General features: G+C 45.3%; 1 protein-coding gene across 1 annotated transcript; it reads left to right on the top strand.

Annotated features, from left to right (window-relative positions):
* Positions 1-451: 451 nt before the first annotated feature.
* LRRC52 (leucine rich repeat containing 52) lies at positions 452-17,201 on the top strand. The gene is made up of 2 exons (XM_029226989.1): positions 452-1,099; positions 16,810-17,201. The coding sequence occupies exons 1-2, from the start codon at positions 478-480 to the stop codon at positions 17,133-17,135; spliced, it is 948 nt and encodes a 315-aa protein (XP_029082822.1). The 5' UTR covers positions 452-477; the 3' UTR covers positions 17,136-17,201.
* Positions 17,202-21,191: the final 3,990 nt, after the last annotated feature.

Genomic DNA, 21,191 nt, shown 5'->3' with positions numbered 1-21,191 from the left:
GCTTCCCCCCACTCCCCCAGGGACAGCCGGCTTACTGAGTTAACACAAAACACCCTCACACCACCCAGAAGAAGAGTCAGGACTCTCCCTCCCTCAGCTGGGCAGTCTCCGGAGGCTGCTGACATCACAAAGGTGTCAACTGGCAACCTCATTGTCATGTGGCTCTCCCCTGGCTCCCCTTCACTTGCGAACGCAGGGAAAGAGTGAGACCTTTTAAAGCCGCCAAGCCGGCAGGCTTCCAGCAGCAGTCTGGGAGTGAGCAATCAGCAGAGCCACCAAGCCGGGCGGCAGGGCATTGGGCCTCGCGTTTCAACTTCTGTTCAGTTCTCCTGTAATGGAAAATCGCTTCGTCCAAAGCCAGTGTTACAGTTCTTTCCAGCGCCCCTCCCCCCGCCCCACCACGCCCCTCGGCAGCCTCCCGATCAGAGGGACAGCGCCCGCTGGAAAGTGGAAGGAGGGTAGTCGCCGCTTCTTACTATGTCCCGTGCTTCAGGCCCTGGGCCCGGGTGGTTACTCTTTTCCTTTGGAATGGGACTGGTATCGGGGTCAAGGTGTCCAAACAATTGTCAGTGTCAAGCCCAAGAAGTGATCTGCACAGGGGTCCAGTTAACTGAATACCCCTCTGACATACCCCTGAACACCCGGAGGCTGTACCTGAATGATAACAGCATCCGCTTTTTGCCAGCGATGAATCTAGGACTCCTCAGTGACCTTGTTTACTTGGACTGTCAGAAGAACTTGATTCAGGAGGTGATGGATTATACCTTCGTCGGGGTCTTCAAACTCATCTACCTCGATCTCAGCTTCAACAATTTAACCTTGATCTCCCCATACAGTTTCTCCATGCTCAGCAATCTGGTGCAGCTGAACATCTCCAGCAACCCTCATCTGTTATCACTCAACAAGTACACCTTTGCCAACACCAGCTCTTTGAGGTACCTGGACCTCAGAAATACCGGCTTGCAGACCTTGGACCATGCTGCCTTCCATAACCTCATAACACTCCAGACCCTGTATCTGAGTGGAAACCCCTGGAAATGCAACTGCTCTTTCCTGGACTTCACCATCTACTTAATAATGTCCCCTCTGAACCATCCAGGTGAGGACTTGATTGGGTGTGGGGATGAGGATGTGATGGCATAGGAGGAATTGGTTCCAGAAAAAGTGAAGTCAAAAGATGGTCAGTGTGGGAGAGATATCTGGGTAAAGTTGGTTGAAAGCGTTCTTATTGCTCTGCAGGATCCATCCTTGGGTTGACTGGAGAGGCAGTAAGGACCAGTAGGAAAAGTTCTAGAATAGCCATCCAAATAGCTGAGTTCTGCTCCCATACTCAGCCCTTACACACTTGGCTGTCCTTGGGGAAGTCACAATTTCTCTGTGCCTCAGTTTCCTGATCCATAAAGTAGGGACAGTATTACCAAACATACAGAGTTGTCATGTCAACAGGAAATGATATGTGTGGAAATGGTAAAGTACTGTAACTGCAAAGTGACAAAGAAATACAGGGACACTGTATTCCATTGGTAAACTATTTTAATCTGTTTAAGTCAGTGACTGACTTTTTTCAGGATCTAAAAGTAAATTCAGTCATTCATAGCCAGCAGAAAATCCAGTGGTATGATATACAGAAGGGAAAGTTCAACAGAGACAGAGGAGGGGCACGTGAGCGACCTGGACATGAATGAGAGAGAGAGGAGAAGAGAAGGCATTTGATATCTTCTTTGTCTTCAGATGCTAACCTCACGAGGAAGGAGAGCACGGCATGAATGGGTGGAGAATGGACCACCAGTGTCCACTGTGTCAAGCAGGGAGATTCCAATCTCACAGGCAGACTCTCAAGTCTTACCTGGTAGAGTTCCAAGCCAGTTGCTGCCGCTCTATCCACTGTCCCCACCCCTCTGCCATGGTCCCTGGGGCACTCTGGTGCCTCATCCCTTCTTCTTTTCAGTGACTTTACTGTCCCATTCTTATCCTTCAATTCCCCCACTCCACCAATACCACTTTCACCCAGGGAAGTCAGAGCTTTAGTAGAAGTGTGAAATAACCCCTCACAGAAAGCCTGGAGGCACTGATGTAATTAAACCCTATCAGAACCAAATCTTCTCTGCCTTCCCTGGGTGTGTGATTTTGAAAATATTTTCATGCACCAGCTTCACAAAAGTCCTGCTGAAGTTTCCACCCTGAAGTCCTGCCCATGTGGCAATATTCTAGAAAGATTCCTGACCAAAATGACAGACTTTAAGGCGCACTGGGGGAGAAGGAGATGGGTGGTGAGAACAAGTAAAAATGTGCCCTCCTGGCTTTCCAATGCACGTGTCTTGAACTGTCTTCCAGGCAGGGGCTGGAATCTGATGGGCCAAGCAAGGCTTCCAGGATGCAGAATTGAAGGTGGCACCGAGACTGAGTGTCTCCTTAAATTTTGTGCCCGAGGCACCTGGCCCTGCTGCCAGGTACTTCAACTTGAGTTAGAATAAATCAAAAGGAACAAATTTTGTCAGACCATCTTAACAGTACTAATCATAAAAGAACACAGGAGCAGTTTCTTGGGGGGCTTGCCTTGCCTTTCTAGTGATCATGCTTTCCACTTTTCTCAATGACTGGTGCTGTGCTGCTTTCTAGAAAGCTCTCTAAAAGAGGGTCAGTATTAATCATTCTCATGCATCAAATGTGATTCCCCAATGGGATTCTCCCTGTCAGTGTTCATGTAACTAGCCTGTGGACCGGCATCATCTTTTCTTGCCACCTCCCCACCGTTCATACACATTTTCCTTGAGCAGAAACCACCAATTTGCCAGGAGGACCCCCTACTTAGCTGAAAAGGGTAAGTAGCTTGGCTTCTTCCCCAGTGCCTAAGCCTATCACTTCACCACCCACCAAATCTCCTGTAATCAGAATTTTGCTTAAAAAGTTGTATCTTCTCAGAACTTTCAGGCTAACTACTTTGGACTCCTTGACTCAATTCAATCCAGGATTGAAAAGGATTGTAAACCAGGTCTGTTTCACTGCATATTTTCAAAAACGTCAGAGGCGGGTGTCTATCTTGTCAAGCTCATAAGCTCCTCGTGAATGAACAGTCTGGCTTTTGAGGTAGACAAATCTTTCATCCACTGGCCAGTGGGAGCCCCCCACCCTGACACACACACACACACACACACACACACACACACACACACACAACTGCTAACCTGCTCATCTCTCTCTGCTGTTTGGTGGTGTAGAGGAACCCTCCCAGTTCACTTCATACAGAAATATGGTCTCATTGCTGCAGTTCACTATTATTATCCCTTAAAAACAGCAGTGAGCCCCAGCTCAGACATAGAATAATTTAGCTTTGTACGGAGCTTTGCAGCTGCTGAAGTTTTTTCACACATGCTGTTTCAGTTTCTTTACTTGAGTGTCACACCAACCCTTAAATTTTGTGCTCTAGGACTGTGGAAGAGGCTAGGATGGATATTTTTAACCCCTATCTTATGGTTGAGAAGGTAGACTGATTCACCCAAAACCACACAGCTACTAAAAGGCAAGAAAATGGTTTGAACCTCCTGATTTCAAATTCAAGTCTTTTCCCATGTGGCAACTCTCTCTTAAATCCTCATATTACATAACTATGATCGAATAAGTCACTTTAGTTATAAATATAAGTCATGTTTTAAGCATATGCCCACAGCACCTAAATTTCAGCTTTACCTGTCTACACTTGGAACTCACACTAGATCATTTTCATTGGATAATAAGCCCTAGTCATCATAAACTCATTATAATATGCCTGCACTTCCCTTGCAAACTGAGGTTTCACCCCAATCTACCCGAACTCTAAAAGAATGAACCTAACCTCAGTGTTTGCTCTCCTTTGCATGTTATTCAGTCTGGTTCTCCCTTCCCATACACACACACACACACACAACCACAAACATACACATGAACACACATGCAAACACATACATACATGCACATATACAAACACAAAGTTGTGTCTACACAAACATACCATACATACATATATACATAATACACACTCACCCACATATTACATGTGCATGACACACATACACATATAAATGCACAGATACACATCAACACATGAACACACACACACACAGAAACATACACAAAAAGCTGAAAACACACAATAAAATTCATTAGATGCTTCTCTTGCCCTTTAGCCAGACCTCAACATAATGGAAGATGTTTATTTCATGTGACTCTCATATGATGATTCATGCCTCTGTTAGGTGGAAATATCTTTGCTATTTACAAACACTCTAGTTGAACTCTCAACCTTTAGCCCACCTATTATACCACATTTCTATCAAAACGGTACTCTCTGGCATGTTCTAGAATGGGGTCTACACATCTCTTCCCCATGTGCCCAAATTTCAGGATACAGGAAGAATTTCTATGAAATAAGCTAAATAACCTGGTTATTTATAAAGGAGAATCCAACTTAAAGATGGGTTTCATTTTAGACCCAGGGAGGTACTAAGCCTCAGTATTGGGAGATTTTGCCTGCAGTGCAGTATTGAGGTCTGCATGACAGCAGAATTCCAGTATATAGACCCCTTGTAAAGCAAGGCAGTGAAGTAAGGGACTTCCATGCTACCACTCAGCTCAGGCATTCATCCATTTAAATATTTATTGAGTGCCTATTATGTGCATTGAGACTCATCTGACTACGGGCCACCTGCACCTTATGTGTCCCACGGTCCAATTATGCACAGCAGAACTAACCTCACTGGACACAGCAAGACAAAAAAGGCAAGCATGTGCCTTTTGGGGTAGAACAAGTACTTTGGACAGCCTCAGCTTCAGGTGGTGAAGGACGGCCACCATACAGGCAAGAGAGCCCAGTATGAAGAGCTCAGGTTCTGGAGTGTAACAGTTGTGGATCATAACCCTAGCCCTGCCACTTTGTATCTGTAGGAGATAGATAATTTACTTAAGCTCTCCACACTTCAATTTCCTCATCTTTCAGACAGGTCTAATAATAGAACCAACCTCTCTAGGGCTGGTGTAAGGATGAAATGAGAACATTTATAAACTGCCATTAACATTAAGCCTGGCACAACATAAACATTCAATAAACAAATGGTTGGCAGATGTAGGAAAGACACAGGATACTAAGAGAGTAGCAAATATCATTCAGGTGGTCCCTGGGACAAGCAGTGGACTTCAGGAAGGCTCAGCCTTATTGGAGGACAGTGTACCCTGTCCAGGAGATATGACTCTACAGATGCATTTGGGGATATAAATAGGAGATGGGAAGGTAGGCAGCAGGTCCCAGGATTCTAATCCCTGAGAAAATGGGACAGAGGGAATCCTGGAGTTGAATATTGGATGAGTTATGAATACAGGAGTTCAGACCCTGGGAAATAAAACCAGAAGCTGAAATCAAGGCTTGGTCTCAGCCCAGGCCATGAGACTCAGGGCTGGGCCAGCAGCAGTAAGGTGGCTCTTCCTGAGTCACCTGAGTCTGGAACTGAAGTTCTGTCTTAAACACAAACCCCACTTCCAGAAACAGGTGTGAACATGCAGACATCTTTCAAGGGATGAGGGCAAGGAGGTCAGTTCAACTATGGGGCAGACATGGCCTTAGGAGAAGGAAGTCACCTACATGGTGTAATTTTGTGATCTGAAGAGTAATGAGCAGTATTTTTGCCCCAGTCTCTCCCCATCCACTGCCTACCATTGGGCTAAAATTAGCCATTAGAGATTCATCCTTCTGGGTCCCTAAAAGTGCCCCAATCTTGAAAAGGATTGTGAACAAATATGTAAGTTCCAGGGCAGAATAATACCGGTGCCCCTAAGCTTTTATCAACTTTCATATCAGAGGGAAGAGTGAGTTCTTGGGAAATGCAATTAGCTAAGATTAATTCTGCAGCAGTGGGGGAACCTTGAAGGAAGCCAAGATCCAGGAAAGTAATGGAGAGGTGTTAAAACAAAAGACATGAGGGCAATAATATGTCCTTCCCCTATGTCACACCTTGGCTAAGTTCACCCCCCACAGAGGGGCTATAGAGGAGGCTGAATGTTTTATTCACCTTATTTCATCACAAGGCTACAGCAGATAGGAACATCAAAACTTTCCCATATTGACAAGAGATTTGGCGCTATCATCAAAAGTCTTCCTCAAAGGAAACCCTCCAATGATATACTCACCAGATGCACTGAAAACTGCCCAGTCCTCAAAGAGTTCACGTATTGACTTTCCAAACACAAAAATCATAGCAGAAATGGAGGTGAGTTGAAATGTGCTGGTTGCCTGGATGCTCTGATCAATACAGAGTTAAAACAGGTCCACAGATTCCATTTCCTTTTTGGCTCAGGTCAGAAAATAGGAGAACTAATTCCTGGCTGGAACTGTAATTTTCCAGTCATTAATGCTGTTTGAAGGTGAGAGTAGAAATTGAGCTCTTCCCAGGAGAGAGCTCCCCAGCAGGACAGGGTTGAATGCCTCTGAAGATGCTCTCAAAAACTCATGTAGCTCTAAGCTCCTGGACAGAAAAAGCCTGGCTTCCTACATCCCCTCCACCCTCAAAGTCTGGTCCAGCACTGTCCAACAAAAGCTTCTGCAGCAGTAGAAAGGGTCTAAACCTGTGCTGTCCAATACACTACCCACTAGCCACATGTGGCTGTTGAGCTCTTGAAATTAGGCTAGTAGAACTGAGGAACTGAATTTTTCATTTTACATCATTTCAATTCATTTAAATAGCCACATGTATGGCTAGTGGCCACCATATTGGTGGGCGAAGCCTTTAATATAGGAAGATATAGGAAGCTTAAGCTGGAACTTTAGAATCTAGCCACGTCCCAGGTAAGTGGCTATAGAGCCCAGCCCAGCATGGAGATCTTCTGACACCCAAGTTCAATGCTTTCTCCCATGCCATGGTATTTCCTTACTATCAGGCACGTCACTGTCTATTCAACTCTGAAACATTTATTGTATGTTTATTACATGCCCAACATTGTATTTATGTTGCTGGGGTGCTTTATCACAGGGAAAGAAGTCATAATTCCTGTCCTTAATAAGGCAAATCTAGGGGGATACAAGAGAGAGAAAATGCAGTTGAAAGCCAGGAAGCCTGATCCCAGTCATGCCTGTGTGTGATTTGGGGTGAGTCATTTTTCCCTCTGAGTCTCATTTGTCTCTGAAATAAGGGAATAGGATTAGATACTTTATAAATCCCTTCTCGTTGGCAGCCTATGAACCTAAATAGAAAGATAAGATGCACTTAGATGAAGGAAAAGGAGAGCAGTGGTCAGCAGACAGGGTCCCAGATGAGCAAGTGCACAATGAGTCCGTGCCGAGGTGCAGGTGTTCCTAGAGATGAGGGCAGTGGTCACACAATTAGGAAGTGCAACCTCTAACTCCTGCACTCTCCCACTTCCTGTCTTAAGCAATGGCCTTGAACAATGTCTGGCCTTGAAAAATGCCTCCACCCCCCAGGCACTCAGTGCCCTGGACTTTCCTCCCAGACCTGGTCTGCTCCACCAGTGGTTCTTAAACTGTAATGAGCACAAGAGCCCAGGCTCCATGTCTAGATGTGATGACTCAGTGAGATGTTGGGGCAGGTGCTCCTTAGGCCACATTTTGAGAAACCCTAGGACAATGGTCTGGGTTCTAGCTCTATGGTGGATGCTCCATCTGGTGAATAAATTGATTTACACTAAGATGTTAGTAGCTAATAATGTTTTGATATGTCTCCCTCAAGGAGCATTTGCAATGTGACAGGGAACAACCAGAAACAGTGAGAATTCAGAAAATCACAGGCTACTAACGTAGATGTGGAGGTAGTCTCAGGACAGAGGTTCCGTCTGTGTCAACCCTTAAATTATAGTCCTTAGGCAGTCCTGCTTAGTCCGATGGTGGGGCCCACAAGTCAAAAAGAGGAGTCTGCACAGGAGTGCTGCCGATGCAGGGGGACAAAGCCACTCAGGGACATCTGCAGGGAGCAGATGGGTTGGGCCATGTGCTGTTTCAAGTCCAAGTCATTTTGAGGGCATTTTGAACAGGAACATCTCAGTCTCATTCTGAGGCTATTTCATCCTGTATTCAAAGCTGCTCTCATAGGATAATGGCCCCATTTGAATCCACCAAGTACAAAATCATCTACAACTGCGCCAAAACTTAGATTTCCAGAATGAATTCAGGTCCTCACACCCTTCCACTATTAATGCTAACCCATCTCCTCCATCACGGAAATTGCAATAAAGACCAGACACCAAAAAAGGGAACAGCTGGGCAGCAGTCATTGCCAAGGCTGTCAACTGCTCCGCTAGCACATCTCTCCCACCTTATCACGAACACCCTGGCCTTGTGGCTCCCTCCTGTTGAGAGCCAGAGGAGCAGCCTCATGAGGACAACAAGGGGGCTGAGAGGGGTGCGACTGGGTCAGTGATCCCTAAATCATCCAGAAAATTCGAGAAGGGGTGGGGATGGCAAGCATGTGCGGTTTGGGAAGGACCTCTAACTCAGCCCTGTTGGAATCCCTGAGAGTGGGTGATCTAAAGTTCCCTCGAGCTCAGAAATGCCAGACCTCTATGCATGGCCCCTCTGATCGCCCAACACCACTCAGGCCCCTGGAAGGAGGCAGTGCAAGGCCAGCCAAAGCAGCCAACCTCAGTTTCTTCATCTCTAGAGATGAAGAATTCCCCAAGCTGTAAGGAATCCAGCAAAGCACAGATGCAGCTAGAAAGAGAAACAGGGGTCTGGCCATCTAGGGCCTTTGTTTATGGTTTTTCTAGGGAACATGTAACGTATCCTGAGAAGTTTTGGCAGGCAGGCAAGATGGATACAGGGCTAGGAGGCTCGTATGGGCATTCAGACAAGAGAGGACGGCAACAGTGTGGATGAAGAGGTACAGACAGGTCAGAAGGAACTGTTTAGAAGGTAGAAGCAACAGGACTTGGGACTGAACTAGACCCTCCCAGAGTTCTCTGTACTCCCTTTGTGACTCTTAGCACAATTAACAGATTTGTATTAATTTAACATTTGTCTTCCCTGATAGACAGGAAGGTCTGTAAGAGCAAAGAGCAGGTCTGAATCTTCAGAAAGATTCAGACACAGAGAAAATGCTCAAGAAATATTTGAGTGAATAAAAAATCAATGAGACATGGAAAATAAAGGAAAAGAAAAAAATCAAGTATTGGCTTGGACAGCTATGGGGGCTCCACTGAGAGGAGGGGTAGTGAGGGGATTAGGAGAGAAGCCAAGTCCCATCATGAACGTGTTGAGTGGGAGGTCTTTGTGAGCCAGGAGGCATTTGGATATTCTGACCTGAAATTCATAATAGAGAATAAAATATATGTTTGGAAATCATCAGCTCACTGGTGATCATCAAAACCAAACAAAGGATGAGATCAGCCAGGGAAAGAGCTTAGAATGAGAGGGTAACAGGGCAAGGACAGAAGCTTTGGGGGAATGCCAACATATTGAAGCATCAAGTAAGAAGAGCAGAGAACTTAATAAAGTGAAGGGACCAGCAATGGAAATATGGTGCAGGTGTGTGGTCTTTCTAGACAGAGGGAAGAACAAGTGCAAAGGCCCTGGGGTGCAATGAGCTCGATGTAGCAGAAGGTGGGTATAGCTGAAGCGGAGTGAAGTCAAGGTAAGAAATGAGGTAAAAAATCAGAGGCCAGATCTTATAGGACCAACAGGCCATGGAGAGGCTTTTGACTTTATTCTAAATGTGACAGGAAGTCATGAAAGGGTTTTGAGCAGGAAGTGACACGATCTATGGTTTACAGCTGGTTCCCACTGCTAGATGGAGAGAGACTGTGGAAAGTGGGGACACAAGTTAAGAGGCTGTCACAGTTCAGGCAAAGGGAAGACTGTGGCTTGGCCCAGGGTAATGGTCCAGAAGATAAGAAGAGGTAAGAATTGGGATATATTTTGAAGGTAGGACTAACAGGATTGTCTCATGGCTTAAATTATGGGATGTGAGAGAGGAAACAGGAAGGGCTCCCAAGTTTCTGCCTGGGTGACTGGTGAACGGTGCTGTCTTCCACCACTGAACTTTTCTAAATTGCCTATTATCCATGAGGATAATAGCTGTCCACTATCTGGATTTTTCTGAGAAGATGAGTTATTATTCAGCAGGTCCAGCTCTAGGCCAAACTGAGAGCAAACTAGGGTTTGCCATTAGCTTCCAGGAACTGCTTGGCTCCCCTCCTCCATCAAGAAAGGCAGTAGCAGGGGTTCCCCAGGGAAGGGATTAAGTCATTGGCTTCTTTTTCAGAGGACTTTACACTTTAAGCCTTCTTTTATCAGTGGAATGAATGGTTCTATCTTCTGCTGACAGAATTTTGGGCACTGACAAGCACATGAGAAGTATCATGAGGAAAAGGGGTCTTTCTACCTCTAAATCTTGCCCATATACAACCACTTATACAAAAAAACCAGTCCTGTAGCCTAAAGCACCCTTAAAGCACAGGAATAATCAGGTTGAACCTGCTGGATTTCAAGGTTGTTCCTGTAATGTTCCAAGAGTCTATGAATCAGGTTTAACCTTTACCAAAATATGAACTCTTTATCCAAGAGAAAAAATTGTATCAGATAAGAGCTGTACTGCCCAAGCCCAAATCATCCAAAGCCAAGGACGCTTCAGACCAAGAGTCAGCACACACTTTCTATGAAAGGGCAAATAATAAATATTTTAAGCTTTGTGGGTCTTTGTTGCCACTATTCACTCTGTCATTTGTAACATGAAAGCAGCCATAGAATATACATGAATGAATGGGCATGGCTGTGTTCCAATAAAACTTTATTTACAAAAACAGGCTGCAGGATGGATTTGGCCCACAGGTTGTAATTTGCTGAAGCCTGGCTCATGCCATCAGGGGAAGACAGCTGAGTGATGAGGAAAAGAAGCTCTAGGGTGGCAAAGGTAGGAGCCAATGGAGGACTAGAAATGCTCAGAGGACCATGCATGAGGGTCTAAGAAGGGAGCCTTGCTGGCCAGTTGGCTTTGGTGGTGCTGGGCTGCTATCCGGTCCAGTCTAGGTTTCCCTCTAGGGAGTCTTCTCCTCTGAGCCACCCATAGTACAGCAGAATATGATAGTGATCCCCTCAAATTCTATCAGAAACCCGTCCTAAACAGCAAGGCCAAAAATATGAGATTAAACCGATAATCCACCCATTCTCTATGCATTCAATAGACATTTACCAAGCCTCTACTGTGTACCAGGCACTAGGGGTACAAAGGTGAACAAATAGGGTCTCTGCTCTCAAACAGTAATTGGGGAATAATAATAACTACCTTTTGCCGTCATGCTGGCAGCCCTTGTATCCTCAGCCCCTTCCCCCTCTGCACTTACCCTCATTTCCTTCTCTGCAGTCTCAGAGGACACTTCAAGGCTCACCCCTCCATTTGAACAGAGCAGTCATCTGTTCCTGCCTCCTCCAGGACTTCACACCCCTTAGCTCACTGAATCCTTCCCCAGACTCTCATGAGGTAAGCAGGGATTGGTATTAGCCTAGTGTAGAGTAGTCCAAGATGGCAAGAGGTTAGTTAGCTGACCCACCTATAGTCTTCTATCTCCCCAGGTTCCCTTTCCTCCAGCCGAGCATTATGTCAATGACATTGACCCCAAGGGGCATTAATAACAAACAATATTTAATTCACTCAACAAACATACTTTGAGCTCTAGTATGTGTTAAGCACTATTCTAGATGTTGAGGACACAACAGTGAAAACAAATCCATGTCTTCATGGAGTTCATAATCTAGTGGGCGGAGGCAGACAAATGAATAGGTAGTTGACAAATACATAATTTAGCTGGAGGAAAAAATACTGAACATCTAATGATGTTCAGGCAAGCTGGGCCTAAGGAGGAGAAATGAGGGAATTAGGCCTTTCTCTAGGTTCCAGGTGGAAGTTTCATGACAAAGTGCTTAAGCTGATGGAAACTGGTATTTGCTCTCGAAGTTGCAGTGTAATTGAGAGAGAAGTCTCCAAATTCTATCCTCTCACTTTACGTGGCCACCACATGGAGGCTGGCCTCCTCCACTCAGCCCAGACAGGTCCTAAGCAAGACTGCCCAGGGAGCTCAGAGCAGCCTGCTCCTCTGGAGAGCTAAGCAGACCCCAGAACTGTGGTCACTTCTGCAGACCAAGAAAAGAAGCAGTTCCTCTTGAAACCACCAGGTTCAAGCTGGCTTTCTGAAGGAAGGCTTTCTGGGCTCCTGCATTAACAGGTGTGGTTCTGGGCCCCAGAAACTCTTGCTGCTCCATGCATTCGATTTTGGCAGACAGGTTTTCCACCTGTGAGCAACGTGCCACATGTGGAACTAAATAAGGGGGTAGTTTATGTTTCCTTAGGAACTATTTGCAGGAAGAATTTAAACATTAATGATACCTGTAATTGTACCTGGGCGCTTTAACTGGGGCAAATGTCCTGCACCCATGAAGTAGAGCTGAGGAAGTGATAAGATGGGGCTTAGTCACATGTTTGTAATGTGAATGAAAGCCCTGGGATTGTGCAGAGCACAGAACACACAGCAGTACCTGGTAGCCTTTTCTCAGAGGCAAGGAGATCAAGAAAGGCAGAGACAGAATAATTGATGAACAGTTTATTCGTTCTGTAGCCTGGGAATAGTTAAAACTACTTAGTGGGGTGCTCAGGAGTAGAGTTTAATTTTGTGAAGCACCTTATATGGTGTCTAGCACATATCAGACACTCCAGGATGAGTAGATAGGTCTATAAACTCTAAAGTCATCATACTAGACTAGAATGCATGACTAACAAGCTAAAGAAGAGGAAATGAAATAATAAAATAGAAGGAACATAGTCAAGGGGTAGGATCATTTAAAAAGTAGGACAAATGGAAAACAAATAGTTAATCCAAATATATCAGTCTAACATTAAACATTAATGGGCTGATTAAAATACAAAGTTTGCTAGATTGATGAAAAACAAAACCAAACTACATCCTGCTTACTAAATATGCCTTAAGTATAGAAACATAGAAAGATCAAAAGTAAAAGGATGGGAAAAGCTACACAATGCAAACACTAACCAAAAGAAATTTGGTACATCCATACTTATGTCATCAAACAGAGTACACTTTAAGGTACGAAGCATTACTACAGATAATAAGTCATATTGATCAATGAGAAAAGGATAAATCTACCAAGAAGAGGTAACTTTATATGCATCTAATAGCATAGCTTCAAAATATGTAAAGCAAAACTTGACAGAATTATACAGAGAAGTAGACAACTGCATAATCATAACTGGTGGCTTTAACATACTTCCCCTGTAACTAATAGACAACTAACAATCTAATAGTAACGGAGACAATAGTTTTGAAAAGTCAATAAAGTCAATAAAAAGTCAAAGAATATAAAAAGTCAATAAAGGTATAAATAAAATAAATAAAGATACAGAAGATCTGTATAAAACCACACCCTAATCAACATACAATGTACTCAACAAAGACAGAATACATTTTTTTCAGTGCACATGCAAAAACTACTAAAATCGACTTTATGTCCAGCCATAAAGCAAATTCTCGATAAATCTCAAAGGGTTGAAATCATAAAGAGTATGTCTCTGACCACAGTAGAACTGAGCTAGAACTCAATAATAAAAACATTACTAGAAAATCCCCAAATACTTAAAAATTAAGTAATTCATTCAGTGAATGATAGCTCTTATTATCAAGAGCAGTAATGATCAAACAAGGATTACGTCATCAAGAGCTAAAAATGTCTCTAGTAGGAGAGAAAAGATGTACCCCTTCTCTAGCAAATAACCACCAAGCAACACAGAATGTGATAGGTGCAGTAAGAATGATACTAGGAAATGCTATAGATGAGTTCGAAGTGGGAACAATCACATGACTGCCCTCTGACGTGGTTTGGGAAGGGTTACTGGGGGTAGATGCATGTACACTAGACCTTGAGGGATAGGAAGGACTTGATCACGCAAAAGTTAGAGGAAGAGATATTTGATGCAAAAAGAGCAGTGTAACAAAGCTAGCTACAGATAAGGGGGATATGTAATCAAGGAATAAAGACAGTTTAATTTGAAAAGGGTGGGGTACTGGGAGAACTCGGAATTAAGGTGGGAAAGGTAGGAGGCGGCAGATCCTGAGGGCTCTGAACACCAGGCCAGTCGATCTGGATGCTATTCTGAGCCCCACAGGGGAGTCAGAGGAGGGTTTTGATCCAGAGTGTGCCTGGCAAGAGCCTAGCTTGCAGAAGGGGAAATCTGGCAGGAGTGTGTGAAATGGTCCAGAGCTGGGAAACTGGGAATGGGTGGAGACCGACCTGCTAAGAGTTGAGAGCTCACACCTTGGCGGTGACAGGCAATGAGGGGGGGAGAGTGAATGCAGCAGTAGAAAAACCCTCCCCACAGATCCACCCACATCCCTCACTTAAAAGCAGCCTAACAATGCATTAAAATCACTGCCTAATTGCTCCTTTCAAGGTAATGCTCCAAAATGGAGAAATATGCGTTTAATGTTTAGTCTCATCTCTGCCACCCAAGCCCCAATTTAAAAGCCTAATCTTTTTAAAAATAGAATGAGATAAACTGCCGTAGGCACACTCCAGACCCTCAGAATCCCATGTTCTCCTTTCTCAAATACATCTTTCTTTGTATTTTCCCATGTGGTGTCTCTGGCAGCTTGGGCAGGTGACTTAAGCCCTCTCTTGCTAGAATTCCTGAAGATGGCAGGGGCCTCCCTTACTCCTCACTAGCCCCACTCTTGGGCCTCCTGGGCAAAGCCCCAGAGGTCCTGGAAGCAGGCTGACTAGAGAGAGGTCTTGAGGTGTAATTGTGTTCCTGTCCCTTTACAGCACGCTGAGATGGAGGCCCAAGGCCCCTTTCCCTCTCCCACGGGCCAGGGTTGCCCTGAGGGCCCCTGTCTCACACTCATTCCAGAGAGGGGCTTCTTCCTCTCCTTTCCTCTGTAATCTTTGTAACCAGTGGATGTAGCAGCCCCCATGCTGGCTTCCTCCTCGTATGTCTACAGCCTCCTCCATCAGGGAGTCCTCACAGCACCACAGACTTCAGGCCATCTTCCTGAAAGTAACAAATGACTTCACTATAGGTGCACTGACCCAGAACCAGGGTGCAGGGAATAGTGTCCAGCTTGGAGAGGACTTAGCACTCAGCCTGGACAGCTGTCTCCAGCCACCCAAAGCCAGCTGCCTCCTACCCAGTCAGCTCACTTCTGTATTCCTTTCCCTAATTCTCCTGCTTCTAGCTCCAGTCCAAACCTGATCTCCCTCACGTCCTTGGTCACCAAGGATATCAGTGTCTTCACATAGTCTGCAGTTTCTACCCTGATCTAGGTGAAGCTTCCCCCCACACTTGCCTCTCTCTGTATCTCCCACTTCTGCCAAAAAAGCTCAGATAGCTCAGTCTGGGTTTTCTCTGTCTCCTGTCCCCTGACTGGAACCTGCAAGTTATCCAAAACCTTCAAGTTAGGAAACCTTCCTGAGTCTCAGTTTCCTTATGTGTAAAACAAGGATGATAGCGTGTGTCAACGTTGCTGTAAGAATTAAACGAGATAGCATTTGTATATCACTTAGCATGTAGACAGAACTTGGTAAATGTTAGCTGCTATTATGATTTGGACCATAGTTGTCTCAAACCCTGGTCTCAACCCTGAATGTGAGCTCATTTATCTAATGCTCATTTATATTCACCTGGACACCGCTCACAGGCACCTCAGCATCAACACGGCGGAGTATATGGAGCTAGAAAAATGCAGGGCTGATGACAGGGCTCTGAGTCATCTGTGCATCTATTGTGCACAGTGTATTGTGTGCACTATTGTGTACAATAGCTTGCCTTCTCGCCTGCGGCAGTTAAATCCTCCTAACTACCCTGAGAATAGGTATCATTCTTTGTAAGATGAGGCAATGGTATTCAGAGACACAGTCAGACATCCTGCTGAAGTTTACCAAATTAGTAAGTAACAGTGTGTTTGAACCCTAGTCTGTCTGTCTCCAGAGCCCACTTTGCCTTCTGTTATATACTGAAGTCCGCAGTGCTTGGTGTGGAAAGGTGCTCAGAGAAGGAGCCAGGCAGCTGAGTCAGTGGCTAAAAAGGACTGAAGGCTCATGTAGATCATATGATCATCTAGTGATACCAACATCACCACTGAGAAACAGAACTGCTTCCGGTATTGGCTGTCTCTTTTCCCTGAGCTCCCCCTTTATTTCTCCAGGTTGGGGGCGGGTGGAGCTGAGGGTGAGGCATAGAGAGCACACAGTAGGCATTTCCAGAGAATTTTGTCCCTCCTAAGTGGCGTGCGATGACATTGGGTGGCCTTAGTGATCCCTGGCTGGGCTCGGGAACAGGACAAGGGGAAAGGACAAAGCAGAGGGGGAAGGAGGGGGTCAATAAGAGGAAGGGGAGACAGAGATGACGAGCACTCGTGGAGTTCTGTGGAGTGTCAACACTCCACGGCAATCTTGCTTAAGTTTCCAACCTCCCAGCTCCTGCTGTGGTCTCTCGTTCCTTGAGGAGCCTTAGAAAGCAAAGCCCATTTTCAGGAGGTGAATCTGAACACAGCTAAGCCTCGGGCAAAAAGCAGTCCAGGAAGAGTCTCAAATCTTAATGTGCCCCAGAGATCACCTGGGGATCTTGTTAAGATTCAGATTCGGATTCAGGAGGCCTTGGGGTGGTGCCTGAGATTCTGCATTTCTAACGGGGTCCATGTGATGCCGATATCGCTGGCCCGCAGACCACACTTTGAGTAGCGAGAGTCCAGACAGCCTCTCCGAGTCCCTGCTGGCCTCAGCACCCTGGGGGTTCTGCTGTTTCAGCACTCTGCCTGCTGTGTGTTTCCTCTTAGATGAACAAAATGCCACGTGCCTGGAGCCCACAGAACTGGCAGGGTGGCCCATCACGAAGGTGGGGAACCCGCTCCAGTACATGTGCGTCACGCACCTGGACCACCAAGACTACATCTTCCTGCTGCTCATCGGCTTCTGCATCTTCTTCGCGGGCACCGTGGCCGCCTGGCTGACGGGCGTGTGCGCCGTGCTCTACCAGAATGCCCGCCGCAGATCGAGCGAGGATGAGGCAGAGGATGAGCTCGGGCAGAGGGTAGAAGCCAGCAGGAGGATTTTTCAAAGCAGGGTGGAGTCTGGCCAGGACGGGTTTCCTCAGCTGATTTAGTTGCCAGGCGCTGCTGTCTGATGGACCTTTCCCAGGCTCCCTGCTTTCTGTCTTGCCCTCCCCTTCCCACTCCTCAAAGCTGTCTTAGAGGTTGAAGCCTACTAGTAAAATAAATAAAACATTTGGTGGCCATTTCACAGGTGGTCCTTTCCTGTTCAACCAACCCAGGGATAATTCCTTGATCTCAGAAGGATGGCATAGAACAAAGTCTAGAGAAGCTGTTGGAGGCACCTAAATGCTGAGGAAGGCCACCCCGAAAGCAGGCCAACTTGTGTTTGATGAGCACCTACTATGCTATGCCCCTAAACTAAGTGCTGGAGGGAGGGATGTGACAAATACAAGATTTGAGATCTGTCCTCAAAGAGCAACAATTTAGGGCAGGTTTGTGGGGGGAGGGCAGTCAAGATTAAAATGATTCAAATGGAGAAAAATACAAGGCAAAACGACAAGGACTAACATGAATGGAATATGTCTATGGGCTATCTTCACACTTCACCTCCTAATTATCACAACAATCCTACTTTACAGTGACACTGTTTTACTCAAATGGTAAGCAGTACAGCCTCCCAAAGTCCACATTCTTTCCTTTAAACAAAGCTGCCTTTCAAAGGAATGTTTAGCAACATAACCAAAGGTTCATCGTGTCAGCCTTGGACAAAACGACGGAGAGAGGCACACAGAGCCAGCCACCACTTACTGAGACCTTACCAAATGCCCAGCATCCTACCACGCTTCAGAAACATTTTCTCATGGGGTTAATCCTCACAACAACCAGGTCAGGAGGTCATTGTTTCCTCATTTTTCTGATGCTCAGAGAGACCACAGCTCAAGATCACACAGATGATAAGATGCAGAACAATTGCTGAACCTCAGGCTGCCTGACCCCAAAGCCCATGCTCTATGCACTGTGACCTCCTGTCTCTGATAAAGCAACAGAATAGCTAAGTATGTACCCATATGGTCCTGCTCTCAGGACTGCCTAGGAGAAGACAAAGAGAGCAGAAGGCAGGGGTGGCTCAACCCAAAGACCCATTCCAGGTTTCCCCTTTCTCTCTACCCAGATCAAATCATGCTCACGTTCAAAACTAGATCAAAGGCCCGCCCATGGAGCTAGCTGTCCCTAAACCCCCAACCAGACCTACCTTTACCTCTGCACTTCCGCCGTGAATTGCACGTTATTCCCCAAAATTTGTCTGGTGTGATGGTTAAGAGCATGGGCTCACAAATAGGATTCCTACCCCTGCTTTTGTCCTTACACCTGGTTTTGTCCTTACACCTGGTTTTGTCCTTACACCTGGTTTTGTCCTTACACCTGTGTGAACTTGGGCTTCCTACTTGTCATGACCTTGAGGACAGAGACTGCCTGTTATTCTCCATGGACACAGCATATGCCTTACACAAGGTAGGAGCTCAATAAATGTTTATTATCGCATTCTATTTAAATCCCAGCTCACCGACCATTCTTACTCTGTTATCCCGATTGTGAGGGGTGACCATGGACAAGTTATTTAACTTCTCTGTGCCTCAGTTTCTTCATCTGTAAATGGCACTCATTATAGTGCTTACATCACAGAGGGATATTGTGAAACTAAAATGAATACCAAGTATAATAATATATCCTGGAATAATTTTAGACTTACAGAAAAGTTACAAAGAGAGAACAGAGAATTCCCATATAACCTTCACCCAGTTTCCCCCAAAGTTAGCTCATATTACAGTTATCTCACAGTACATCTGTCACAACTAAAAAAGTAACTTTGGAATATTACTATTAACTAAACTTCAGACTTTATTTGGATTTCACCAGTTATTCCCCAATGTCCTTTTTCTGTTCCAGGATCCAATCGAGGTTACTACATTTGCATTTAGGGTATTCTTAAAAATAACAATATATCTAACATTTATTGGGCATTTCTGTATGTCAAGCATTGTTCTGAGTGTTTCTATATATATTGACTCATTTAACTGTCAAAATAACCCTGTGAGGTGGATATTATCATTATTATTATCCCCATTAGATAAGGAAATTAGGGCTTAAGTAACTAGCTCAACATTGCACAATAAGACCAGAAGTCAAACCAGCTCTGTCTGACTGTTTCCCCCAAAGCACTAGTCAATAGTAGCTCTCAAGAATTTAAACTACCAAGATAGTCTTGGCAAAAGAAATCTGAATTGCAGCTTTGCACAATAGTTTCTCCCCTAAGAGGCCCTGGATCTTTCTACACACACACACACACACACACACACACAAAAGGACTCAGCATCTTCTCTGACTGGCCCTGAAGAGACTGCAGTGAATGGGCAGAATCAAGACGCTCGGGGATCTTACAGTCCAGTTTGGTGGAGACATAAGTAAACAGGTGATTTCAGGCCAGAGTGGTAAGTGAAGGGTAGGCCTCGAGGTTCAAAGGGACACAAGGGAGGGATACTAACCCAGAAAGTAGTAGGGAGTCTTGAAAGGCTTCCCTGAGGAAGAGACATCTAAGCTGAGACTTGAAGGTTGAGTTGGAATGAGCCAGGCAAAGTGGCAAAGAATATATGTGGGCTAGGGGGACATTCTAAGTAACAAGAACTACACATGCAAATGCCCAGAAGTGGGAAAGAGCCTGACACATCATTATAGCTAGAATATAGAGTGGAAGGAGAGGAAGACAGGAGAGAGATCACGTAAGAGAGAGACCCAAGGCCAGACTCTGAAGTCCTTACGCATACCTTGTGTTACTCAGGGTTATGATAGGTTCTGCTGCAGTAACAGATAAACCCCAAAGTTTCCTTGGCTTAACACAACAAAGACACTTTTCACTCATGTAAAGTTCAATGTGGGAAGGGCAGCCCTCCTCCATCCTGCAGCTACAGCCTCTAGAACACGAGCCTCAGGTCCACTGCAGAAGAGAGAAGAGATGTAATGGGCATGTAGCTCTTATCTCCCCGGGCCTGGAAATGACACATGTCACTTTCCCTCACACTTTGCATGGCCCCAACCTCATGGCAGTCTGTGTGCCAGGAAAGCAAAAGGCGATGGTAGACAAAATACTGTGTCTAGCCTACCGTGATAAGGAATTTGAAGTGTCCCCTGGGGACCCCAAGGTCCACTCGAGAGTTTTTAGCATGAGAATCACATGGTCTAATTTGTGCTTTAGAAAGCTCACTCTGGCTGTAAGGTCTTCACCTTAGGTGAAGGGAGGGAGGTATGATGGCAAACAAGGAAACTAGCATATTGCGCCTTTCCAGGGGAGACAGAGGGTGACGGAGCAAGGGCTGTGGCACTGGGAACAGAGAGAAGGAGATGAATGTCAGTTATGTCGGAGGTAGAGTTGACAGAATTCTGTGAGTGACTGGACAGGGGAGGTAGGGAAAGAATGGATGGGTGGAGGATACACAGAAAGTAGAAGGAGTTAAGGAGGGTGCCCAAACTTCTGATTTGGACAGCCAGGGGCCTGGTAGCACCAGTCACCCAGGCAGAGAGAACCATCGTGGTGTACTGGATGTAAAAACTGGCCAAACAATAAAACATGAGGAGCGGGACAGGGCGTGAGTGGCAGGCGTCGGGGGACGTGGGGAGACAGAAGGTTAAATCATTATTCTCTTCAGTGGAAAGTCAATAGACAGTGCCTAAAATTGAAAAATCAGATAGAAGCAATATAAGCATATTCTTTAGAGATACCAAAAAAAATCAGTCAAAAGAGTTTCAAGTGTCTGCCTCTGGGGAGGGAAAAGCATGGGGGAAAAGAATGGAAGATTGCTGTTTTTCATAACAAATTTTGTAGAACTACAACTCTTTAAATAAACTATGTGCTTCTGTATTTGATTAAAATGGTTTTTTTTTAAAAGAAAAGACTGGCTTGTCTAGGGTGTTGCTACCTTCAAGAGGTGTCTTTAACCACCTTTTTTATGCAGAGGGGTATCCACATGATTTCAAAGGGCAATGTGCCTGCAAAGGGAATGTTCCTACTCCCTGCCAGATTTCTTCATTCACACCGTGCCCCTGAGCTTGAGTCCCAGAAAAACCAGAGAAGGCTTTCTAGAGGAGACCATGTTTAGCCTAGATCTTGAAAA

The sequence above is a fragment of the Monodon monoceros genome, unplaced genomic scaffold (genome assembly GCF_005190385.1).
Source record: "Monodon monoceros isolate NGI ecotype Baffin Bay Population unplaced genomic scaffold, NGI_Narwhal_1 Super_Scaffold_18, whole genome shotgun sequence".
Lineage (NCBI taxonomy): Eukaryota > Metazoa > Chordata > Mammalia > Artiodactyla > Monodontidae > Monodon > Monodon monoceros.
Note: the sequence above shows the minus strand (reverse complement) of the source record. Positions and strands in the feature narration are given on the sequence as shown.